The 27,657-nt window shown below is 43.1% G+C and overlaps 1 protein-coding gene across 1 annotated transcript in view; it reads right to left on the bottom strand.

Moving 5' to 3' along the window:
• Window positions 1–27,657, bottom strand: part of Scamp1 (secretory carrier membrane protein 1) — an 83,315-nt gene that overhangs the window by 50,527 nt on the left and 5,131 nt on the right. Inside the window, exon 2 of the mRNA XM_021180351.2 lies at window positions 1,971–2,048. Coding sequence (XP_021036010.1) covers window positions 1,971–2,048 — 78 coding nt within the window. The remainder of the gene's footprint in view (window positions 1–1,970; window positions 2,049–27,657) is intronic.

Genomic DNA, 27,657 nt, shown 5'->3' with positions numbered 1-27,657 from the left:
AAAAAAGATCTCAAATAAAAACGCAGCACAGGCGTCACTGGGTTCTTTGACAACAATCATGTTCCTAGCTCTGATGTAGTGTGACTGCTCAGAAAACCGAGAGCGGCTTAGTTTTAGACTAGAACCTAGCTAGGCGCTCTTCCAAAAAACCTTTCTGGGACTGCAGAGACTCAACATCTAGGACTATAATTTACCATTTTATGTTTCATTTGTCCCATATATATCCTTTGTACGTACATGAAGTTTTTTTAAATCCCATTTAGGATTTAAAAACTTTCCAAAGGCCAGGACTTTTACTCCTTAGTCATCAGTTTCTAAAGGGAACATGGTGTGTGCTGGCTTAGTTCTACGTCAACTGGACATAAGCTAAAGTCTTCTGAGAAGAGGGAGCCTCAAGAAAATGACTACATAAGATCAGGCTGTAGACAAGCCTGGAGGGCATATTTTAAATTAGTGATTGATGGGGGAGGGCCCAGCCCACTGTGGGTGGGGGAGGGCCCAGCCCACTGTGGGTGGGGTCATGCCTGGGCTGAGGGTCCTAGGTTCTATAAAAAAGCAGGCTGAGCAAAACATGACCAGCAAGCCAGAGAGCAGCACTCAGCCTTTAGGAGCACCAGCTGCTCTTGCAGAAGACTTGGACTCAGTTCCCAACACCTGCATTTACACAAACCAGGTGTAACTCTAGTTCCCGAGAACCTGATGTCTCCTTCCGCCTTCCATGGGCACCAGGTTCATGGTACACACACATACACACATACACACACATCCTGAAGCACCTAGGGACACAAAGCTACCAGTCACCTCTTAACATACATCGAATTCCAAAAGTTTTAGGATCTATATACCCAGAACTGAGGACAAGGACCAAATACATTTATGTTTTTAATTACAGCTTTGTACAATGCTCCTATAGAACTAAGGAGTCAATAAAATACATATTGAAGAAAATCTCAAGGAAATTCTACATTATCTTTCAGAATAACCTTCTACACTATGAAGAATACTCACCAACCAGTTAAGGATCATTATATACATATATAACACAAGTATCCATGGGGTGACTAACATTTTCAGAATCACAAATATTTATAACTAGGGACCTGGTGTGTACAATTATCTAAGATATTCAGAAAACAACATTATTTGAGGAGAAAACTACTTCCAAAGGTTTTTTTTTTTTTTTTTTTTTTTTTTTTTTTGGTTTTTGGTTTTTGGAGACAGGGTTTCTCCGTGTAGCCCTAGCTGTCCTAGAACTCACTCTGTAGACCAGGCTGGTCTTGAATTCAGAAATCCATCTGCCTCTGCCTCCCAAGTGCTGGTATTAAAGGCATGCACCACCACTGCCCGGCCTACTTCCAAAGTTCTAAAATCTTGATCAAATAAAAGTGTCCAAAAGGCTTTAACAAAAAGCCCTAAGTGTAACTGGTGATGATCTTAATGCACGGCAGAACATGGTCCTTTCCACCCTCGTGAGCACACAGAGTAGGCACCCATCAGGGGAGGTCTTCTCATACCCCTGAAGTTTGAGAGAAGAAAGTTTTTTCCTAGAGCAAGCAGACTTCCAGAGGGGAACTGCTACAGCAGCAGGTGACTCAAATGACAAGCACACAAATGTCACAGGCAGGCCCCATTATAAGAAAGCATCGCCGACATTCCCACAAAGGCAGCACCAACATCAAGAGGCACACTCCTACTTCCCAGTGCTTCCAGTACCTCGAGGAGGTCCGTACAACACACTTTACAGAAGAGGAAATCTCAGGAACTTCTCTAGAACCATCATGGTCATTTCTGGTTACCATCAATGTCCTGCCCATGAAAGAAAAACAATCCTAACTTGCTGAATTCTAAATAACACGTCCACACAGGTTGTTTTACACTCACTCACTCCATCAGCTGAAAAAGAATATTTAAAACGTCCCCTACTTAACTTCCACTTAAACATTTAAAAAGTGCAAAAAATGAAATGCTACCGTGCGAGAGTCGGAGAAAGGGTTGTACTCATCAAGTCCCGGCGGCACATTTCTTGTCACCTGTGTGACAGATGGGTCCTGGAAAAAGAATTGAAAGAGAAAAAAAATATGAGTTAATAATTACGACACAATTTTGATATTTACATACTACTTGCTTTATCTGAACCTTTGGTCTCAGCAAAACAAAGCAAACTGAAAGTACTGCCAGATATATTCAACATCTCAACAAAGGTAATATTTAAGCCGGCAGCCCTCACACCCTCAAAGAAAAACAAATAAAACATGAGTTAGGCGCAAGTCAGATGCTAGTCTGTCTATAAAGATTGAAGTAGGCCCACCTACTTGCTGCGTGGTGCTGACTGCCTTAGGACACTTAAACCCACCATTTGTCAGATCAACATAAAGTTCATACCCTCACCCCGTTATGACACTATTGCCTAGGCTGGCTTTGAACCCTTGGCAATCCTAATGCCTCAGCCTCCTGAATTCTGGCTTCATATCTGGCTTCATGGTCTCCTTTTTACTTTTGTGATGTTTTATTATTTTGAGAATTTCACACATGAGTAATTATCTACATCACTCCTGCCCCTTCCTCTAAACCCTCCTATGTTCTACCTCCTAAATCATGATCTCTTCTTTAATTACTATTGTTATCTGTGTGCGTGCACACACACACACACAGGTATGTATGAGTACACGGAGAGAGAGACACACACATGTATATTGCTGAGTCTAGCATGGCCTTGGTGGGAGTGGAATGGCTTGAGTATCAGTGGCCGCTGAGGGGTAAGGCTTGTTTGAATAATAATATACATTATTTTTATGTTCCTCCGAGGAATGTTCTTCTGTAAGGTTAATGACTCCATGATAATCGGAGACAGCATGAGTTCGGGGGGCGAAGGTGTGTTTAAGTCTCAGCAAAATGGTAAATGCTGGGATCTTTAGGTCAGCCTTTAAGGCTGTGGAAAAGAACTCTAAAAACATGAGTCTGAAAATATATAATTTCTCAACTATGCAAAAATATAAGGGTGCAATATGAATTGTATAAGGATCTTCACAGATCTAGAGGAACAGAGGCAGCTGCTGCACTATGAGCCCTCTCGTGAGAAAGATGCTAAGGAAAGAGGTAAAGAGATTTAGGGAGCAGTGACTGCAAGACAAGATCCTGCCCAGCTAAGTTTTTTGTTTACAAAGGCAGGTAGATTCCTGAGTTTAAGGTCAGTTGGAACAGTACTAATTTAATTTAATTTAGTTGTGTGGTCAGAATGGTAATGTCAGGACAAGGGGCCACACCCAGCTAAGTTTACAAAGAGGGCAGATCTCTGAAATGTTTTTTCAATGTTAAAAAAAAAAAGTGTACTTGTTCTTTCTTTCTTTCTTTCTTTCTTTCTTTCTTTCTTTCTTTCTTTCTTTCTTTTTTGTTTTAGAGTCGAACTAAGGTCTTGGCATGCAGTCTGTGGGACAGTCAAGAGGGAGCCCAGAGTAAAAGACTGAGTTGAAATGTAAATAAAAAAACTGGGCTTTTGGTCTTCAGGAGATGAGCCAGCAGGAAGTGATTTTTGTAGAATTTTTTTCTATCGAGAGTTGAACAGAATTAAGAATTTTTTTTAACAGGATTTTTTATTTTAGTCAAAAGTCCATGGAAAGGAATTGCAGCTCTTGTAGAATTGTTTTGCAGTGGGATTTCTGACCTGGGTTGGAAATCCCAGGAATTCCTTAGAGAGTGAGCATAGCTCTTTCAGCATGTTTTCTAGCAGCTAGCCAGAGAAGGCTGTCTGAAGAACAAACATTGCTTTTCTGGAATTTTTTTCTGGCTTTCTGATTTTGATTGGAAAACCCAAGAATTACTTTTAGAATTTTTCTAACAAGATTTCTGACTTGAACTTTTTAATAGCACCTTTTCTGACTTTGGTCAGAAAACCCATGAGCTATGGAGAGAACCTTTAGAATTTTACTGGCAGAGAGAGCTGTCTCAACCACTAATAATAACAAAATGGGAACACAGCACCAAGACAGGCAGATCTCTATGAGTTCAAGACCAGCCTGGTCTACATAGTGAATTCCAGGACTGTGAGGGCTACGTAGTGAGATCCTGTCCTAAACAACAACAACATCAAAAACAAAAACAAACCTAGGTCTTTTGGCAGGCCAGGTATGGTGGGTCTTGCCTATAATTCAGAATTTAGGAAGCTGAGTCAGGAAAACCCAGAGTCCAGGGCTAACCTGGGCTACACAAGGGTAGACTCTGTAAGGTAAAAAAGGAGAAGGAAGCTGGGCAGTGGTGGCGCACGCCTTTGATCCCAGCACTTGGGAGGCAGAGGTAGGCGGATTTCTGAGTTCGAGGCCAGCCTGGTCTACAGAGTGAATTCCAGGACAGCCTGGGCTACACAGAGAAACCTTGTCTCGAAAAAACCCAAGGAAGGACAGCTCTCATCAGGGAAGACTCTCATAAAGCAAACAAAATGGGAACACAGCCACTCCCCAAAATACACAGCGAGTATACACCAAAAAATAATAATGATGATAATAATAAATAAGCCACTATAACACCTTCATAAGTTCATAACTCAATAGTAAAACCAACGATACTGAGACTGATAAAATGCCAGAAAAAGAGTTCAGGCTGTGGCTAGAGAGATATCTCAGCAGTTAAAGAGTGTATACTGCCCTTCCAAAGTATCTGAGCTCTGTTCCCAGTATGGACTCCAGGTGGCTCACAGCTGCCTGCACTCCAGCACCAGGAGGGACTGATGCCTCTGACCTCCATGGGCATGCACCTGCACACGCGTGCACATACCCATCACCTCACAGACACACATATGCACATGTCATTTACCTGTTTTTTTTTTTTTTTTTGAAAGAGCTCAGGGTCTTTTTTTAAAAAGACTCAGGGTCTAAGTATGAAAGCAAGGTAATAAAAAGAGCCATTAATTCAAAAACAGGGAGGAAATTTTCAGCAAGGAGACAGATTCTGAAAGAGAACCAAGTTAGAAATGCTGGAAATAAGAGTCCATCAGACAAGTAAGAAACATCATAGAAGCATTACCAACAAATAAACCTACAAGAATCAATATCACTGGCACAGGAGACAAGCGTAAGGCAGTGATACATTCAGACACATACAAATAAAAAAATATGTAACAGACAAAACCTCCAGGAACTCTGGGAACACTCAAGAAACCACACCAAGAACCAAGGAGACGCTAAGGTAAAGTCTAAAGGCATAAGTGAGCTATCCCAAGAAATCATTCTAAAAACTGTACCATATTTAGAGGAGGAAATTGGCTCCCAAACACAAGAGTGTTTAGAGTAAACAGACATCACCAGAGAAGAATGCCTCCAGAAGTCTGTCAGGAAGTTAAAACTACAAAGCACAGAAGCAATAGTAAAGAGCAAAGGGGTTAGGGCGCAGCTCAGTGGAAGGCCCTTGCCTACTGTGCACAGCACCAGTTCAGTCCCCAGCACCTGAAAATAAAATAAAATTAAATTAAAAATAAGCTTTAAGGGGAAATCATCAACACATTGACAAAGGCAAACACATCAGATCGAGATCAGCAACCAAATAACCACAGAAGCATGGGGCAGGTACCTCATTCCAAAAGTAAACAAATACCAATCAAGATGTTTTAGATAGCCAAGCCACTTTTTAAAAACCGATCGAGAAACTAACCAGTACCCCGGAGCTCTTGTCTCTAGCTGCATATGTATCAAAAGATGGCCTAGTCGGCCATCACTGGAAAGAGAGGCCCATTGGACTTGCAAACTTTATATGCCCCAATACAGGGGAATGCCAGGGCCAAAAGAATGGGAATGGGTGGGTAGGGAAGGGGGGGGGTATGGGGGACTTTTGGGATAGCATTGGAAATGTAATTGAGGAAAATACGTAATAAAAAAAAAAGAGAGAGAAAAAATGGTATAAAGAACTAAACAAGAGAAATCTCAACTGAGGAATCTCTGATTGCAGAACAGCATTTTTTAAAAATGTTTAAAATTTTTAGTCATCAAGGAAATGCAAATCAAAAATATCCTGATATTACAACCAATCAGATTGGCTACAATAAAAAAAAAAACTTAAAAAAAAAAAACTGATCGAGAGACAAGGACATTTCAGGACAGTACAAACTGAAGCAACTTGTGACAACCAAGCTACCACTGTGTATAGAAAATGCTACGCCCAGAAGGCAAAGGCAGTCTCCTTCCTAAGAGGACAGGGAAGTACCAGTCTTGAGAGGAATGGCTGAACAAAGGAACACAGGAATGAGTCAGTCATGTAAGCCAGCAACCCTGTGACTGAACCCCTCCCAATGATAACCGCACTTGGAAAGCATAAATATGTAGAGGAGGTCTGATTCCATTAAAAAACAGATATGAGATGGCTCAGTGGCTAAAGTCACTTGGCAGTCTGTGTTTGATCCCCGGAAAATACACAGTAGGAGATAACCAAAATTACCCTTTGACCTCCACATGCACAACACGGTCCAGGCATGCACACATGCACAAACCCATAAACAATAAAATTTATAAAACAAGGTTCAATTATCTTGGTCTTAGCTAGAAGAATAAGACAGGATGAATAGAAGAACTCAGACTCCCTACCTATAGATGACACTATTCTCTACTTAAAAGGGCCGCAGGGCTGCACTAGAAAGTCTTAAACCTGATAAACACTTCTAGCAATGCAACAAGATACAAAAATCATAGCTGTTCTATGACCAGAAACACAGTTTCTGGTGTGAAAACTAAGCAAATCCTGGTGGTAAAGGATTCTAAATAATCCTTAAATATCTCCTTAGCAATGGCTTGAAAACCGTAAAACACCTCAGAATAAACCTCAGCAATGAGGAGAAAGGTCTCCATAGTGAAGATGAGATTGAAGAGGGCTGGACAACTGGGCATCAGCAGAACCAACAGGGTAAATGTGTACTAGCAAAAATGATGTCTATAGTCAAGGCAATCTCCATTAAAATTCCAGTGACAGTCACAGAACTAAAAAAAACAATCTTTACAGTCATAAGGAAGCACAGAAAGCCACAACAAGATGGGAATCCCAAGCAGAAAAAGCAACGCTGGAGATACCACAATTCGTGATCTCAGATTATACTACAGTAACAAAAACTGAAGTCCACAAAGGAGACATATACACCACCTGTGCAATGGAGGTCCCAGGAAGAAGTCCACACAGCTGTGGCCACCTGACTTTTGACAACGGTGCTTTTCGGAAGCATACACTGGGAAAAGCCAGACACTTCACCAAGGACTGTGCTCTAAGAAACTGAATGGCCTCCGCACCTTGCCCTCCTATCCAGAGTGCAAGTCAGTTCAAAATGGACTTTAAAAGTTATCGTGAGACCTGAAACTTTGAAACTGGAGGGAAACACATATAAAACACTTCAAGATGTAGGCACAGGCAAGGTATCTCTGAAAAAGATATTAATTAACAGAGTTGACAAGCAATTACATAAAATAAAAGGGCTTTGCACAGCCACGGAAACCTCTACCAGAATGAAGGGATAGTTTTACCCCATAGGGAATCTTTGCTACCTACATGAGACAGGATTAAAATAAAAATAATACCCCCATCATCCAAACAATAAATGTGACCTCAGTGAACGATATATAGTTCTTTAAAGAAGGAATACAAATGGCCAAGAAGTATCTTAGCAAATCTTCAGCATCCTTCACCACCAGAGAAATGCAAATTGAAACTGCTGGAGAGTCCCTTGCTCCCCAGTCACCAAGGCCACCATTAGAAAAACCAAGTGACAATAAATGCTGACAAGGATGACAGGAAAGTGGAACCCTCATTTGCTGCTGGTAAGAATGCAAATTGGTGCAGACCCTACAGAAACCTGTGTGCAGGCCGCTCAAAAGAACGGAAAACACATGACCAGCCAGTCAGCCCCACACCCAGAAATATACGAGGACTCATGCCACAAACATTATCTGCAGAGTCCCTTTTACTGCTGTACTATTCACAACGACAAGCTATAAACCAACCTACACACCCATCAACAGGCGAAGAGATAGTGATAGTAAATTCAGCCATAAAGAAAAATGAAATCACATTTATAAGAAAATGGACCAAGACAGACATCACCATGTTAAGCAAAATAAGTAAGACACAGAGAAATACCTGTTTCTCTCATATACCAAAATCTAGATTTAAATTTATACACATGTATGTGTATTCCCATATATAGCTCATGACACTAGAAAGAGGACCAGGAGATGGGAAAGAGATCACAGAAGGGCAAGTGCGAGACAGAGGCAAGGAGTAGACTTAAGGAAACTGAGAGGGACCAGCAGGAAGGGGCCAGGTGGACAAAGGAGAGCACAGCTAACTGGGGTGTTTGTATGAAAAAGCCAGAACTGCTCATTGTTTTGTATAGCTTAAGTGTTAAGAAACACTTTTCAAAAGTAAAGAGGAAAACACAGCAGGTCTCCTGGGTTTGCTGCTTACCCAGACATGCCCGGTGATACTTTCGTCCATAACAGAAACACTAAAAGGAATTATTCAACAGTAATAGCCAAAAACACTTCCTTAGAAGAGTAAAACTATGAAGATCATTCAAAACGGAGAGAAAAGATATTAGTCCTATCCACAAGAGAAGACTAATTAAAAGTATACTGACATAGCAACCACTTCTCATCTCTCAGCCAGAAACACTTCCTAAGTCTGACACTCCAGGAAGCCACAAAGGAACCAGGGGTTCTCAGACCTGGTTAATAGGAATAGAAATTGTACCCACTGCAGTATGATGTCAAGTTACATCTATATTTATCCTGTGAGCCACAGTTGCACTTCTAGGAACCTAGCCCAAGAATATACTAGCTAAGTATTATTATTCATGATAGCAAAAGACTAGATGGAGACTTAGCTTTGTCCATAGCCGATGGCCCACAGCCAGGATAAAGTATGGCCGGCTGAGTCAAATGCAGCTTTGAAATTGTATAAAGGGCTCTGCAGACTACTGAACATGGGTGAAAAAAGGAGAGAGAGTTGTTGGAAAATGTTGCCCGTGAGAAAGAAGAGAATAATGACTATGTATATTTTTAAGGAAAAAAAATAACCCAAAAACTAGTATCAATGATGCCCTATAGGAAGAGGAAGGGACTCCCTGAGTCCTAGGCGCAGAATACAGACCTCACTGCGCGGACCTTCATAGCTTTGATTTTGGAGGCATGAAATACTTATCATTGGGGGATGGTGAGATGGCTCAGCGGGTAGGAGCACTGACTGCTCTTCCGAAGGTCCTGAGTTCAAATCCCAACAACCACCCGTAATGAGATCTGATGCCCTCTTCTGGTGCATCTGAAGTCAGCTACAGTGTACTTATGTATAATAATAAATAAATCTTTAGGCTGGAGCAAGCAGGGACTGGAGCTAGCAGAGGTACTAAAAATTCAATCCCCAACAATCACATAAAGGCTCACAACCATCTGTACAGCTACAGTGTACTCACATACATAAAATAAATAAATAAATCTTTAAAAAATGAAAGAAAAAAGAAAAAATGCTTATCATTATCAAGTAACAAAATCAGTTGAAAAACAAAAGCACAAAGGCAAAATGTGCCTCAAAAGGATAAATATTGTGTTTAAAGCCGGGCTCTTACACTCGGTAGCCCTAGCTAGCCTACAACTCACTAAACAAGTTAGCCTGGCTCCGCCTCCCGAGGGCTGGGATACAGGCGTGTGCCACGCTGTGCCTGGGTGTTCTTACTCAGCATTTCTGACATCAGTGTTTCTCTGATGCCACCGGAGCACAATGGCGTCCAGCTCTGATTTTTCAAATGTACACACTACATTTTTTCAACTACTCTAAAATTCACCTTACACGCCTAAAGAGAAAAATCAAGCACATAATTAAACGCATAACTTATATCAAAGAGACTCAGGTGAAAGCAGCATCCCGTTCGTCTACATTCAGTTACTGAAACCAAACTGTACACGTTCCTCCTACAACAGTCCAGGTCAAAGTTAATTGTCTCAGGCACACTCACCCTAGTCTCCTTGGAGCCTTCCCTAACGTAGTATTACTGATGGAGCAGGAGCCTGAGAGGAGACTCACTTTTAAAAGATAAAGAACTCACAGCTCTGAATCACCACACAACTTGTTTGGTTACTTTTACACTTGTTTCAGAATTTTGTTTGTTTGTTTCCTCAAACAAGCACTAAGTACCCAACCTAAGGTGCCCTCAGATGCCTGAGTTCTGGGATTGATTACGGGTAGTGCTATCATGCTGTCCAACTTCAAACTGAATCACTGTAAGCAGTGTGGAGGAGCTGGTAAGTTTGAAGCTTTATGTAACAATCTTTTACTGCCTGCTGTGTAGCCAGCACCTGCCTCATATGACTCCCAATGCCCACACAGCCTTCTCAGAAACTGGATCAAGAACAGATGGTGGACACAGTAGCGCATGCCTTTAATTCCAGCACTCCTGAAGCAGATGGTCTCTGAGTTCAGGGCCCACCTGGTTAACACAGCTAGCCTAAGTCAGCCCGGGCACACAGTGAAACCCTGTATTTAAAAACAACTTTGTGTACAGACTTCAGCGCTGCTGATCAGGAGTCCCAATACTTAAGGGGGAGGAAATGCCTTCACTTTAACGTAAGGAAAATGAAACTGTTCCCACTGACATCAGAGTTGGTCTGTGTCACTGGATCTCAAGCGTCAGCATACACAGGAACAAACCAGCTAGAAAAGTTGTTACCCATAAAATCCAAACTAGTGAACCCCAGTCTCCATCAGTCCTGGATGGAGACTGGGAAGCCAATTCCCAGAAAGAAGCTCTAGGACAGTACTGTCTTATTGACTAAAGGGAATATACCAGCTTCCGATACTTATTAAACTCCAAATAACACACACATAGACCTAAAGTCATTCCCTAACTATTCAGTCAAACTTGCTAATACTACTTCAGTTAGAATTTATTTCATTTAAAAACCAAGATGCAATATGAAAACAAGAATTTCTGCCAGTCAATGACTTTTACATCTAATATAATTAGCTTTCTGATGTTTTCAGTCTCAGAGTCTTCACTCTCAGGACTGTGTACCTTCATTGTACTTCCAATGCTGGCCTAGGGTGCTTATTCCTCCATTAGAATCCCTCCCACTGTCCAAAGCTCTCACTTTTCCTAAGGCAGGCATTGGCTTGGCATTTCTTAGTGTCCTGTATCACGAAGACTAGTCTACCAGAGAACTTTCCCATCAGTTGGCAGAGTGGAGGCTGACTCAGCAGGCCATCCACCTGACTGACAGCCATATACTGCTTCTTGTCTCTGTAGGTGACTGCTGCTGAGTCACACCACACACAGACATGAATTATGTATCTCTAACACGAGACCTGTTACCACTTCAAAACTTGGGTACTGATCCCTAGCAGGCAAGAGCACTCCTGAGGGAATCCAGACCTGTTCATGACAATGACTAGCTCTGAGCCCTTTCTCACGTCACCTAAGGAGATCCGACCATCACTTTGCCCCACTGTAGACCTGGCATGTCAGGCTGTGGACTGTGTCTCGATTGTTTGGAACACTCACTGACTGTTCAGATTCCACTTAGAAGATAGGACGAGGAACCCAACACATCTTACTTCAACTGTCCCTTGGGTTTCATCAGTAAAAGGAATCATACGCTCTTGTGTTGCTAACTAATACAATGCTTGCAATGAAAAATACTCAGTGACAACCATGACTAACTTCACCAACAAGGATAACGAAATAAAAGCTCTCCCCTTACTTACTGACAATTTAATAAAATATAGCACATCTTAGGTGAATTGGCCAAATCACCCACAACCACCTCTGAGGGAAACGACCGGCAGTAATTCTTTGTCAACCTTAGTGTGTGATCCATTGCCTTTGTGCATGGGGAAAAGCAGTCTCTTCCCCGTCAAATGAAACAATCTTTAGAGCTAGAAGTGAGGGCACCTGGGAGGCCCAACAGATCGGAGTCTAGATTGGATAACTGCTCACCAATCCAACTAGATCCTATTTCTTAGGGAGGCCAAATAGGAGCCACAGATACTGTCAATAAATAAGGAACAGCCAAAGCAGACGCCAGTCAAAGGAGAGATGTTCTCATAATAAAGTCACCACAGGGGGTACAGGGATGGCTCCGCCGCTAAGAAAACTGGCTGCTCACCCAAGTTTGGTTCTCAGTTCCCCATGACAGTTCACAGCCACAACTTTAACTCCGGTTCCAAAGGATCCAATGTTCTCTTCTAGCCTCCCTGGGCACCAGGTATGTACAAGGGGCACTTGAAGATATGCAAACATCCATAGATGTTCATAAAAATAAATCTACACAACCAAACCAACAATCTTTACAACTGTAGGTGAAGGGAACTTTTTGCTTTTAATATTTTTATAGGGCTAGAGAAATGGTCCCATGGTTAAGAGCAGCGAACTTGAGCTCAATTCCCAGCACCCACATTAAGCAGCTCACAACCACTTTCAACTCCAGCTGCAGGGGATCCAAATTCTAAGCCTCCAGAGGTACCTGCCCACACCCAGGCACACATGTGCACATGTAGTTAGAAATTAATAAAAACAAATCTTAACATGACTGGAAAGGGAGCAGAGAGCAGCAGATAGGACCTCTGGGGAATAACAGATAAAGTTGCCAGTGACTCATCAGAGAGAAGGAAGGAAGAGAGGCAGTCTTCCGCTGCTCTGACTGGTGAGCAATGACAACTCTCCCAGTCTATAGTTAGTGCAGAACTAACTCAGCCTTAGAGTGGGAGGAAAAGTGGGAGGCAGTGGGAGGGAAGGAAAAGGGAGGCAGCCATCAGTCTCAGCTGGAATTAAGGCAGCTCTGCTAGATGTTTTCTAAACATCTAGTTCACTGAACATGGCATGCACTGCCTCAGGGAAGGACGTGGAGTACGAATGAGTGAGGGGTTGGGTAGCATCTTAGTCCTTCCCCTGTCAGAGGCTATTTTTATTGTTGTTACTGATATTATTATTACATGGCGTGTGTGAATGTGTGTTCCAGGCCTGTTTGTATGTTCTCCACCTGTGGTGCCTACAGAGGCCTGAAGAGGGCATCAGATCCCCTGGAACTGGGGTTAGACTGTTGGGTGCCACCCTATGTGCTGGGAACCAAACCCAGGTCCTCCTCTGCAAGAGCAGTGAGTGGCTCCCCAGCGGCAGCTGTGACTTTACAGTTACAGAGGACTACATTGAGTTCCCTTCTCTCCTCAGTCTTAGGAACGAACTCGCATCACCTGAGGGAGGGAGTGTCTCTTTTCCAGAACAGAGAGAACAAAATGTTTTCGCCATTTTACATCTCATTAAAACTCTATGTAAAAAGTTAACTTCCATAAGTGTATTTATATAAAATCTGCTGTGACAGACTTTAATAAGCACAAGTATTGGCCACATGTGTGCTCACGTGATCTACAATTGCTACTAATTATTGCTAGTTTCACACCCCCAACCCCACCCCACCCTCAATTTAGAAACTAAAAGAGGAAGAGAAAACACATATACCTCTAGCCTGTCATATTCTCCCATGCTGATATCCCCTGAAGTTCACATCTTTGTGACAATCTGACAAAGAGAGACAGCTAAGGAAAGCCAACACTGCTTCCACCATGTTGCTCCCATCTTTCAGACTACACCCCGTGACATCCCCACAACCCCAAATCAGGCTACAGTATGTCTCACTGCTAACAAGAAGAGCCTCCTCGCTCTTTGCCCTCCCACTCTCAGATCTTGTCGTCAGGAGGAGCCCACATGAGGTTTTCGATGTACAAGCCTGTTCACACCATGCCTACAGATTTGATTGATATGAATTTGGAAAATTTTAGGCACCTGAACATTTTTAAATAATTGGAACTGAAATTTTACTTAAGGGATAGAAGTGACAAAGAAGAGCAAAGCTTCACCGTTTACATAAATGACAGAAATGACTGCTATGGGATGGAGACTTTCTACACTCCCTGTGGTGGGTGGCCCTGGGGCTGTTGGTATTTTGATGTTAATTCCACTTTCCCAGGAGGGGTTGTCTGGATGAGGAATGAGTTATGTACTCAGGTGACTTCTTGTAAACCTTCCTCTAATGAATAAAAAAACCAATCACTGCGCAAGTAGGCAGGACTTCCGGGTAGGAGAGAAGAAGAGAGGCAGCAGGAGAGGCAGGCTTTTGAACCAGGACATCAGGAGGACAAGATGTAGCTACTACTGACCCCTGGTTTAGATGGCGAATCCTCCTGCCACTGGAGGATTTAAATTTCATATGGCTTACAAGATTAGGAGTCTGGTTGTTGTGCCCAGTGACTGAGTTACCCTTGATTCGGAACTAAGTGTGTGTGGTGTTTCACTTGATGCAGCGGCTCAACTGGGTTCCAGAGAAAAAGGGTATGGCGGCAAAGCATGGGTTTGCAAAAAGTGCACCCCAAAAGGCCATGGGAACTTTGAAGCATGGGATTGGCATGGTAGTGACCTACCAGTGGGAACGTAATGAGCTGGGTGGAGAGATTTCAGAGCTCTTGAGTCAGAGTCTCCATGAGATGAGAGCAGGCCGGCCAGACCAGGCATCTTTTTTTAGTATTTCTCGAAACAACTGCTATCGTTACTGGCACCCATCAGATCTTTGATCACATACCCTATACCTGACAATGAGCAAAAGCCAAGATATCTCAAGTTCAGTTAATAACAATGGCCCAAATTAACCAAAAACTGTTGCACGTTCCTAATGGACACTAAAAGTTTGGCTAAAATCCGCAACTAACTACTTCTGACTACTGTCCACTGTTCTCAAAACTTTCCTTGTTCTTTGTGATCCTGCTCCAATTAATGTAGACTCGATGTAAACAAACCTGTTACAATGACACAGATCTACTCCAAGATCTGTCATTCCTGAGTTAACTTACAAACTTGTCTGACTAAACTTCCCTGTCTGTATATGAAGGGGGCAGTGGGGGACTATGAGACCACTGTGCCCATGGGCCCAAGACTTTGCATTTAGTGGCAGCTACAGAGTAATCAATTCCTCAATTCCTCATTGTCTTAAAAACACCTCCGCATACTGCTCCTGGAAAATGTGTTATTTCTCTTTCCTGACTCTTATATTCTCCGATGAAGCAGCCCAGATGTGGTTGTGTTGATATGGTGGTCTCACTGGTCTTTATCTCTGGGGACTATCAAAGTGTCTGGCTAGCCTCTGGTGCTCTGTGCATGCTTGCCCAGTCCCCTCCTCTTGTCCCACAGTGTGGTGGCTTTTATCTGAGGCACTGGTCACAAGGTGCACCCACAGCTCTGCCAACTATAAAGACTGAAGCAGAGGCTCTCACTGTAGATGGTTAAAATCTGAGCATTTACTTTACTGACCATTGCCAGAATCTGCCAGAGTCCACACATGTCATGTTAACCATGTGACCAAAACAACAGCGTCCCACCCAGGACTAAATATACACTGCCCAACGGCAGCAGATGCCACTGAGGCAAAGGGGCTGTGTTATTCCAAAATCTAAGTTGGTTTGGTTTTTGACACGGAAGTTTTTTCATGTAGCTCTGGCTGTCCTGGAACTCACTATGTAGACCAGGCTGGCCTTGGAACTTAGAGCTCCACTTGCCTTTGCTTCCTGGGTGCTGGGGCTCAAGGTGTGTGAAACCACACTCAGCAGCTGCCATTCCAAATTTTACATTCTAGTTTGCAGCAACAGCACTGTATGTAAACTACATGAACTTCCACCAAACAGAGCATATTTCTAGAGCCAGGCCAGACAAGCACTTAAGAGTCTCAGCCACTCAGCATAGTACAACATAAAAAGAAAAAAGAGCAGAGGCAGGGGAGTAGAAAAGATGTCTAAAAATAAAACAAAACCCAAACCAATTACTTCTTAGGGAAAGAAGTAGGCCAGGGAACTGTTTAGACGGCACCCACGTGTCTGGCAGCTGCAGTCAAGCCCTCTGAAGAATTTTAGAGGTGTTTACTTATTTAGATTTATTCTATCTTATATGTATGAGATTTGCTTGCCATGTGTGTGTTCCATTACAGACAGTTGTGAGCCACCATGTGGCTGCTGGGAATTGAACTCAGGATCTCTGGAAAAGCATTCAGTGCTCTTAACTGCTGAGCCATCTCTCCAGCCCCTCTTAAATAATTTTAAAACAAAGTAATTTTAAATAGGAAATGAGTATCTCGATAGTAAACAATGGTTAATTCAAAATGAATCAAAGCCCCAATGTATACATTAAAATTATAAAACAGAAGAAAATGTAGACATATCCTTCATTATCCTGAGTTAAGCAAGTTCCTTACCTATCTTCTATCTATACACCAAACTACAAACAAACAAACAAAAAAAATGAAAGCTAACTGAACGTTACCAAAATTTTTAAAATGCATGTTGGAAATGACATCAAGACTAAAAAAAAAATGCACAGAAATGGGGGCAAATGTTGCAAACATTTGTCTGATATGTGCCCAGTGTCAGAATGTATAAAGAACTCACGCAGCTCCACAATTGAAAGACCACAGGACTGGGATCTTAGTGGGTATTCTCTGAGAAGGGAAACAGACAGCAATAAATAAGGACGGGAGTCAATGCCTTGCATCATCAGGCATCAGGGAAATACAAGGCTATGACACCACTGCACTTCCAGGTGGAAGAAGACAAGCATTGCCAAGGATACAAGGAAAAAAGGGGGAAAAAGAAAGACTCCCCTTCTCTACTACAGATAATAATGGTGTGACCATTTCACAACAGTCTGGCAGTTCCTCTGTGACATGCAGCACCTACTCCTAGATACACATAACACACTGTGAAGGCATATAAGCAATTTGGAGACAGCATTCACAGTTCACAGCAGCATTTATTCATAAAGTGATACTGTATATGAGGCTGGACAGCCAGCAAAGCCACACAATATTGTTTGACAGTGAGAGGAAATGACACACGCTGGGCAGGAGAGATAACCCCAACAGGACATCCCTGCTGCACATGCACAAGGACCCGGGTTTGACTCTTTGAACCCAAATTAAAAGGCTGACATGGTGAGCACCCCTGCAGTGCCCATGCTGTGCCCGCCGACCCAGCACCACTGCAACCCCTATGCTGTGCATGCTGACACAGACAGTCTCTGCAGCTCTCAGGCCAGCCAGCCTGAGGAAATCAGTGAGTTCTAGGCTATCAAGACTCAGCCTCAAAAAACAACTCGAATGGTGGTTCCCAAGGTAAAATGGCTAATGTTGTTCTTTGGCTTCCACAAACACATGCACACATGTGCACACATAGCTACACACGAGTACTTGTACATATTACATACATTTGTACTCTCGTACATACCACACACACACACAATGAAAAGGAGAAAAGTCTTGATCCATACCACAACATGTATGAACCTTCAATACATTATCTTAAGAAAAAGAAGCTATCAGAAAAGACTACATATTTCATGGTTCCATTTCTATGAACACCTAGACCTGGCAGGCTTGGGAGAATACAAAGTGACTATTAGAGAACACAGGTTTCCTTTTAGAGTGATGCAGATGTTTCTAAATGTACAGAAGTTGTCCCTGGACAGCTACAAGCATGTTAAAACAGCCAAGAGTGCCTTTTAGATGTCTTAGAAACCGCATTTCAAGGTTAGGTTGATGGATTTTTCTTTTTGGATGCAGAGAGAAAGAGAGAGACAGAGACAGACAGAGAACAGGAATGAATATCAGAGATGCTATTTCTTGAAGAAAATAGCTAGCCAGCAAGCTACACATCTTCACAGTGTAAACCATGCAGTGCCCCATTAAATAACCTAATGTGCTCATTAGAAAACTAGAGAAGGAAGAGAAGGCTGGGAGATTAGCAACAAGGGACTGCATCGATACCCCACAGTGAACACTTAATTGTCACAGGCTTCAGCATTCTGTTACAGAAAATCACCAGAGTTTCTTCTTCGGTTTGAGAAACTGGGGAGTGAATAGAGTTAGGTGCCCCCAGATTAATGTGCCCATGGATGATAAAAAAGGCTGCTCACAGAACAGGAAAGCACTGGGTCACATATCTGTTCAGGTGACACTTTCACTACTGGAAAGCCACTGAATTGCTAGGTAGTGTTGGGAGAACAGCAGCGCCTTCCCACATAAATACCCCTTGTGGTACTCAACTGTTAAAGGTTTTCTTTTCTACCAAGAAATTCTTTTTTTTTTTTTTTCCATGTATAATGGTTTCATGTCATGACTAATGGTGTTCCTGTCACACTGTCTGTTCATCTATTAAATAGTAAAATACTGTGTTTACTTCCTCTCCCTCATAACAAGGGAACTGCTGGAATACTTTCTGGACTTTTTACATCAATAGGACCATGTCACCTGGCATACTGTGAAGAGGTTTTACAAGTTGAATAGCTTCCTATAGTCTAGCCAATCAACTTTTTAAGTGTAACTTTCCCTCCTGGGTCTAAGTGTATCATTTCTGTAACATTTTGATATAAGTTAACTGACGGTTAAGCTCCAAGTCCAGTCCTGGGAACCCTAGCACCACCTACCCTGACCATTCCCTACAACAATGTATCCACAGGGGTGGGGGTGGTAACTGAGAAACCAGAGATTGATCTCCTGCTGGCCTCCCATGACTTCAAAAATAATCATAACTTTAAAAATCTATTCATGCAAATGTAAGGAAAAGAGCACAAGATGTTCTTTTCAAAACCCTGTAACATTAAACAGCCAAGATCATGACTCTGTCAGTGAGCACTACATCACAAGGTTACAAAGGTAAATGAGATTTCCTTACTGCCACTCAGTTCACCTTGTGATACATAATAGCTTCTAAAAGCCCTAAAGCTTTGGAAGGCAACCAATAATTTATGTTTTCTTTTCATTACTATTTCTGTTACTACCAAAAAGTTTAAAAGTTAATAAAAATTTGAGAGTGCCTTAGAAAATAGACTGATGAAGGAAGAAATGATCTCACATTGCAACCAAAGGTAAGCCTAGTCTTGCTTTTGTCTAACTCCTCGGCACACCCATCTTTGTGAGTCAAAGGGAAGGAGAACAAGCAGCTTGGCTCTTTCTGACTCTTCATCCAGAAGACGATTGTCTTCAAAGTTTCATCGATTTCTTCCCTCAAATTCCCCTAACATCAGTGCAAAAGCCCAAATGTTTGCTTATGATGTACATAGCTCAAAGAACATTCTCTTATAAAATCAATTCTAAATGTTAAACTCCCCTGAGACACAAAGCTAAACATTCCCATTTATAAAAAATTTAATAGAAAAAAGTCATCCATTACACTTGTATTAAACTTAGGTATTAATTTGCATTTTATAATTGTTAGTTACCTGTAAGCAATTCACTAAAATTCATGGTTATTTAAGACATCAAAGACAAGATTATATTAAACCATGGGGTTAAATCAACTTAAAATAAGCAAGGAAAAGCATTGTCAGACAATGCCACAACTGCACCTGGCATACTGTCCCCTTGCCACCCACTGGTGCTGTCCCCTGTCACCTAACACCTTTGTCACCACTTTGCATTTGTTCCGATCTCCATGAGGACTCTCACTGCCATTAGAGGATTCCTACAGGTAAACTGCTGCTCCCTTCTCTGAGGACAACTAACAGACAACGTTCCCATGCTGTGTTATTTTCACTGTGTCTGACATGCACAAATCTTTAATAGCCATCTAGCAGGCAATGTAGCACAGGAGAACAGTACTGGCCTACCCTGTATATAGTCCTGGTTGTCATTACCAGCAGCACACACAAGAAGTAAATCTTATAGATAAAATCACTTACACTCAAATATCTGACTAGAAGGGGTGAGTCACCTCCCTACTGGTTGGGTCAGCGAGGTCCCGAGGCCCCAAAGCAATGCAGGCTATTGCCACTGCCATTAGCTCCTCATAGACAGTAAAACCCCAGTGCTGAAGAGACTACATGCAGTATCCCAGGACACACAGAAACTGGAACTGAACCAGAACCTGTGCCAAAAGATGCTAGGCAGGCTGCTGGAGTACAACCGTCATCAACAGTCATAGGCAGCTATGGGCCCTGGGTGCTACACTACTGACTAGCTAGACTCCAGTGGGAAGTCAGTGGCAACCAATCACTGTCTGACTGGAACTGAGGCCAGCTCCTCAGGAGGGAGAACATACCTGGCAGTGAATACGGTCACGCCCGTGGTTAGGGGATGTCATAAGCCCTAACGGGAAATCTGCTGCTGTCTGCTAACTGAACACGCATGTGTCTTTCAAACTGCCTTCTAAATAATTCTGTTTAAACCCATAGATCCATGAAGATTTCAATTTTCACCAGAGAGGTTTATCTTTGCAGTTGGTTACTACAGAGACACATAACTCAAGTACTGACAGTAACTGTTGAAAACTAACCCCTAAATGGGACACCTACAACTCCCTCCCTCCAGGGCTTGGGAACATCAAGGAAGAGAAGATGGAAACCACATAAGGGCCAGAGGACGGAGGCGGTGTGGAGAAGGCTTTCCTCCCAGGATGGCCAGGTCGCTGTACTACTCAACTCTCAAAGCCTGAGCAATTGGGGGCACTCGACACCCTGCGGCAGAGAGGGGAGGGGATCATGACCACGCCGCTCTGAGGATATAAATGCAATTAGTGGTTGCTGGGGGGTGGGAGACGTCTGCTTTAGTGGTTTAGCCACTGGTCAGATGCCCAAGTTCCTGTAAATAACTCCTCACCCATGTTCTCACAAGCAATACTTATTAAACCCTGTCGGTCACGAGAAAGAGAAGAGGAGGGAAGAGGAAAGGAAGGAGAGGAAGGACAGACAGACATGACCACGGCAGAGGAGCTCCTTGGGGAGAGAAAGGAAGCAGCAGGAGCTGGGGAGAGGCGAGGAGGGGCGAGGGAGAGGCGAGGAGGGGCACAGGGCTGTGTCAGTATAATCAAGACACAATGCTGGGCCTGATTGAAGCTCAAAATGCTAACACTTCGTATGATAGGCTTCTTCCTTTATGAGTCTGAGCAGTTCCAGTGTCTTAGCCTCTAAGTAAAATGCAATCCTTAATCCTCCTATATTCTGCAGAACAAATGGAGGATTTCCTTTTAAGGGAACCTTTAAGGAAAAGGTTATCGGAAGACCAAAGTGTGGATACTTTGCTCCTTCTTAGAATGGGGAGCAAAATACCCATGGAAGGAGTTACAGAGACAAAGTTTGGAGCTGAGACAAAACGATGGACCATCTAGAGACTGCCCCACCCAGGGATCCATCCCATATACAACCATCAAACCCAAACACTATTGCATATGCCAGAAAGATTTTGCTGACAGGACCCTGATATAGCTCTCTCTTGCGAGGCTATGCCAATGCCTGGCAAATACAGAAATAGATGCTCACAGTCATGTATTGAATGGAACACAGGGCCCCTAATGAAGGAGCTAGAGAAAGTACCCAAGGAGCTAAATGGTCTGCAACCCTATAGGAAGAACAATGATATGAACAAACCAGTACCCCCCAGAGCTGTGTCTCTAGTTGCATATTTAGCAGAGGATGGCCTAGTTGGCCATCTATGGGAGGAGAGGCCCTTGGTATTGCAAAGATCATATAACCCAGTACAGGGGAATGCCAGGGCCAGGAAGCGGGAGAGGGTGGGTTGGGGAGCAGAGCAGGAGGAGGGAATAGGGGGCTTTAGGGATAGCATTTGAAATGTAAATGAAAAAAACATCTAATTTTAAAAATGCCTTAAAAAAATAAAATACCTAATAAAAAAAGAAGTGTTCAAACACACACACACAAAAGGGAAAGGTTATCAAGTTGATAATATGGACATGATATTCATAACCACAACGTAGAGCCAGGTAAAACCCGATGTGATGGGTTTAAGTGTCCCACACATCACGTTAGAGGCAGATGCAGCACTAACACCGTCAGGCTGACAAGTTGGGCTGGCTAACCAACACTCTGGAGATCCCAGTGACTCGGTCATCTTTGCATGAAACAGGAGTTTTGTAGATAAAAATACTTCATTCTCCTTTGTAAGACAGACATTTCAAAAAGATTTTGTGGTGTTCAGCCAGGTGCCAAAAATCCTGGGGAAAGAACAGTGTTCTCAATGAATGGTACTGAACAACTGATGTCCACACGCCAAAGAATGGGTCTGACCTTACCTCACTGCACATAAACATTAACTAAAAGTCAATCATGAAACGAATGCAAGAGCTGGATAAAACCGTAAAATTCTTAAAGGAAACACAAGAGTACAGCATCCTCATCTCAGACTTGGCAAAGAATGTTTAGATACAACACAAAATAGGAACAGCTAAAGAGGATCTGTCCTGTGTGGTGGCAGACTGGAATCATGGCACCTGGGAAGAGGCAAGAAGGCCATGAGGTCCGAGCTACATGGTAAGATAGGTTACAGGCTGCTGTGCATATGCGTGTGTGTGTGTGTGTGTGTGTGTGTGTGTGTGTGTGTGTGTGTAAGTGAGTTGCTGCGGCCAAACCCAGAGCCTCGCACAAACAAAAGCAAGTGAGCCAACAGATACAGCCCCACTGCAACCTGTATGATCAAAATTTAAGAAGATAAAAATGGGATAAATGTTTCCAAGACAAATAACTGATAAAGAACTCTCTTAGAGCTAGATCAGCTTTTAAAACAGCTAAATAGGCCAGGCAGTGGTGGTGCACACCTTTAATCCCAGCACTTGGGAGGCAGAGGCAGGCAGATTTTTGAGTTCAAGGCCTACAGAGTAAGTTCCAGGTCAGCCAGGGCTACACAGAGAAACCCTGTCTCAAAAACAAACAAACAAACAAACAAACAAACAACCAAAAAAGAAAAAAAACAGCTAAATAGCCCAATCTCAAAACAGGCAAAGGATGTGAGCAGATACTTCTCCAACGCTCTGCAATACCAATACGTATGTGGAACCATCCTCCACATGGGGAATACAAATCGACACCACAAGACTCTAGCTGACCACAGGGCTGCACACCTGGAATCCCCAGCATCCAGAGGCTGAAGCAGGAGGATTAAGTGTCACACGCATCACGTTAGAGGCAGATGCAGCATTAGCACCGTCAGGCTGACAGACAGAATCAAACCTAGGCAGTAAGAGGCACTGCCAGAGAAATCTGCATCCTCCAGCAGCCGGGGAGGACAAGGGTCTCACACCCTTTGCCTGCTTTTAAGTCACCTGGGTAGTACTCAAGTCACATGCCAGTGTTTCACCCACCCCTTCATGCCTTATAGTCCATACCCGTTGCTAGAGCTCTCCTGATAATTTTAAAACATAAACTTTGGATCTGTGCTATTCTGACATAATATTAAAAATTACATATAAATACAGGTTTTATGCCTCATAGCTTTGAAAATAGTCACATTACATTTACTGTTTATCAATTTTCACTGGAAACAGACGGATGCTGGGGGGTTACAATTTAAAACGCACACAGAAAGCACACCAGCTTCCACAGACACTGGCTCCTTCACTTCCCTATAGCTCAGAAGCAGCTAAAATGCACAAGAGGAAGTCTAGACAATGGCCCTCAGAAGCCCCAGAGAGAGCAAACACTGCAGTGATCCCCTTGGCCAGGTACCCTGATAAATTCAATCATGTGGGGCCAACATTACTTAGCAGAGGACATGATTAAACAGTTGTATTATGACCAACCACTAAGGGCTGCTGCTGCTTCTTTTTTTTTTTTTTTTTTTTTTTCTGGTTTTTTGAGACAAGGTTTCTCTGTGTAGCCCTGGCTGTCCTGGAGCTCACTCTGTAGACCAGGCTGGCCTTGAACTCAGAAATCTGCCTGCCTCTGCCTCCCAAGTGCTGGGATTAAAGGCGTGCGCAAACACCGCCCGGCTTTTTTTTTTTTTCAAGATTTATTTATTATATGTAAGTACACTGTAGCTGTCTTCAGACACCCCCGAAGAAGGCATCAGATCTCATTACAGATGGTTGTAAGCCACCATGTGGTTGTTGGGATTTGTCAGGACCTTTGGAAGAGCTGTCAGTGCTCTAAACCGCTGAGCCATCTCTCCAGCCCTTGGGCTGCTCTCTTATAAGGAACTGAGCCTCAGAGCAAGAACATGAGGCATCCTCTCTTGCTTACATGATCAGAGTCAACTCCAGTATCTGCTAGGTCGAGTAGAACATCAGAACATGTGCATTCACAAAATGTTATGGTGATGGAAATGGAGCGAAGCAGTCTCAAAACAGAGAGACTTCACACAAAATTCTCTACCACGGCATCGTTATTGAAGCACTCAGCTTCTGCTTGAATAACTCCATCAAGTGTTGGAGGAATTATATTTACGAAAGCACTACCAGGCTATTCTAATTGATTAAATAATCTCTATGTTGGGACAAACTCCACTTTTATGGAGAAAGCCAGTAAGCTTTGGATACTTTACCTAAAGCAGTAAGTAATCCGTTTGTTCACTTAACCAAGCAAGGAGACTTCAAGTACCTGATGGCAGCTCTACTTCTTGGTGGCCCTCCATCCACTAAATGCTCAGTGAGTGCTTATAAGGCTGTCTGCGACTTTCTTCAGGACCTTTCTCTGCTCTCACTGGACATGCTTACTATGTGCAAACCACCCTAACAATGTACTTAGCTAACCATGATCTTAGCTAACGAGAACAGTAACTAAATAACTGCACTATAGCAAAAGATTGTAGAATTATTAGTTTTTTGGAACCTGTCATTCATCATTAATCCAATACATATATCTTTAGCAACTACATCAAAGTGGTGAGTAATCATAATAAAAACAGTAAGGGACTAGGACACTATCTCAGTGTACAGCACCTGCCACAGAGGGAGGACTTGACTTCAAATGCCCAGAATCCAGGTAAAGCCAGGTGCAGTGCCCAGATCTGAATCCCAGTGTTTCTAGCAAGAGGGGAGACGGACACAGGAGAATCCACAGACACTGATGTCCACAGCAGCTAACAACAAGCCACTCTGTCTCCAACTAGGTGGAAGGAAAGAACTTACACCAAGGTTGTCTGTGACCTCCACAACAACGTCCATCACACATCCTGTCTACCCATATTCCCACAAACACAACATCATTTGCACACACCCACAAACATACAAAGAAAAGAACCACTAAGTTTATTAGATACACATTCAGTACTACAAAATATTAACCACACTTAAACATTTTTAATAATGTAAGCTGAAGAACAATTCAGTGTCCACAATCACTACCTCAAGCATGACTGCTGCTAACCCTATGAGCCTGTTCTAGCTTGCTTTCCTGCCGCTGTGATGGAGCATCCTTGGCCAAACCCACTCGGAGAGGAAAGCACTAATGGGCTTACAGGTTACAAGCCAGCACCGATGGGCTTGCAGGTTACAAGCCAGCACCACTGGGCTTACAGGTTACAAGCCAGCACCGATGGGCTTACAGGTTACAAGCCAGCATCACGGGAAACTAGGCAGGAGCTCAAGCAGAGAGCACAGGAAAACGCTGCTCACAGACCTGCTTCCTCTGGACTCCTCACCTATCTTCCTTCCACAACCCAGGACGACCTGCTCAAGATGGGGGATGGGGGTGGGGGGATGCCAACAGGGGCTAGACCCTCCTGCATCAATTAGCAATTAGAAAATGCCTCAAAGACATGCCTCAAGGATAGAGGCAATTTCTCAACTGAGTTCTCTTTGAAGGCATGTCAAATTGACAACTGGAGCTAACTATGACGATCCCTAAATAAAACTGTGCCTGAATGCTAGCTTTAAAAGGCACCGCAGCTTCTCACTGTACCATACTAAGTGTCCGCTGGACACAGAAAACACCCAACAGGGCTGAAGCATTTCTAAACAGAGCTGACCCTCAGTACCTGAAACTATTGAGCACCCAAGTACAGAAGGCCTGTCTCGAAAGCCAACTGTAGATATGGTTTTGTAGCATGCTTTGAACTCGCACAGTATTAATGAGAACTACTAAGAGACTTGTACCAGCAAGGCTGGTAGGAGGAGGTCCTTCAAAATGAGACCTGGCTTCTGACTCCCTCTGTTCAGTAGTGGGAAAAGACTTCTTGAGAGAGAACATTGAAAACCAGAAGAAGGCAGAGCTGGATCTAAAGCAAGGAACCCAGTAATTCTCCTCTGCACAGGGAGCTCCCGTGTACCTGATGGGAGCGGAACCTGCCCGAGGCAGCGACTGCTGGAAGCCTCCCACTCCTCCTCTACTGTATGGGAGCCTACCGAGCGCCCTCAGTACCTGGCTCACCATTTTATGCCAGGTACAGCTTTTTAGTCCACGGGTCTCTGGCAGGAGAGGCAGCCGTTCTTCTCAAGAAACGGAGTCTGGTTCCCGTCACCTCTTTTTTAAAATTCTAAGATGACTTGGGGCTTATTTTGACCAATAGCAGGAGTAGCTTATGACCCTATAACCCCTTAAAGCCCTCTTGTCCTCTTAGACACTGTGCCTTTGTGACTGCAGAGTTCAGGCTGTGCCCAGCAAAGACCCCACACAGGGAAAACATCACAACTGCTGGCCGCCCCAGCATCTCAGGGTGACAAGCAGGAGTAAACTGTAGGAACCTTAAACCACGCACTTAAGCTGTCAAAGACACATTCTTTTAAAAAAAGCTGTCAACTCTAGTTCAACCTGAGGATCACCAACAAGCAGCTGACTGCTGTGAAAGCTGCTATGTTTGGACTCTGTTTATACTAAATGGAAAACTGAGGCAGTGGTAAATAGTGCTGCGTTTTAATGGGCAGCACCTAACTCAAATATAATCCATAGCTCAAAAGTACTAGCCCGAGGACAACAGAGTCCAGACTCCGACAGTTGACATGGATGAATCACTGTGTCCCTAAGAAATATTGAAAGATAAGGTCTTCAAAATGTAGCTATTGCAGAAAAAATACTGAAGTCTTTTCGTAATGCCATCCAATCTCTAGATTCCAAATTTTAAATGGGTGGAGGAGAGAGATCACTGCAAACGTCACTATAAACATGAGACAAGACAGATGGCACCTTACATGTTACAAAATGAAAACAAGTGATACTAGGATCTGAATATATGCTCCCCCCCAATAAATGTGAAAACTTAAAGCTAAGGTGATAGTACTCAAGGTAGAGCCCTTAAGAGGTAGTTATGTCACAAGGGCTGTGGCCTCACAGACTGAATTAATGACCTTAAAGAGAGGACCCAGGAAGTGCCATCTCATGGGAGGCCTTTCTGAATGTGACATCTAAAGAACTATTGGTTCAGATACAACACTGAATCTGTTAGAGTCTCCATCTCGGACTCCCCAGCTTCTGGAGAGAAGAGCAAAATGACAAAATTCTTGTCCAGAGATCTTTCTTTAAAAAAAAAAAAATGCCCAGGCTGGCCTCAGATTCATGGTCCTCCAGTCTTCTCCAACCAAGGGAAGAGACTACAGGTGCTGGCTGCCCCACGAGGCTCAACTCAATTCTTAAGATACCATACCCTACATAAAAAGTAAGATCAGGGAGAAAGCTACTTTACAGGCTCTCTTTTAAAGATTACAGGGTCAGAGGACAGGACTTAGCTCTGCAGGAGAGCACTTGCTCAATGTGTTCAAGGCCCTGCGGTCCATCCTCTAGACTACAACAAAAGAAAAAAAAAAACTACAACAACAAAAAAGATTACAGTAGCAGCTGAGACATTCTGCAAGGCATTATAAATCACACTGTACCTATGTGTTTTTATACACACACATACCCATAATGAAGTCTAATTTATAAATTAGGTACTATTAGAGATCAATGACTAATAA

The sequence above is a fragment of the Mus caroli genome, unplaced genomic scaffold (assembly GCF_978045245.1).
Source record: "Mus caroli unplaced genomic scaffold, Mus_caroli_1 scaffold_15, whole genome shotgun sequence".
NCBI lineage: Eukaryota > Metazoa > Chordata > Mammalia > Rodentia > Muridae > Mus > Mus caroli.
This window is presented reverse-complemented; position numbering and strand designations above follow the sequence as displayed.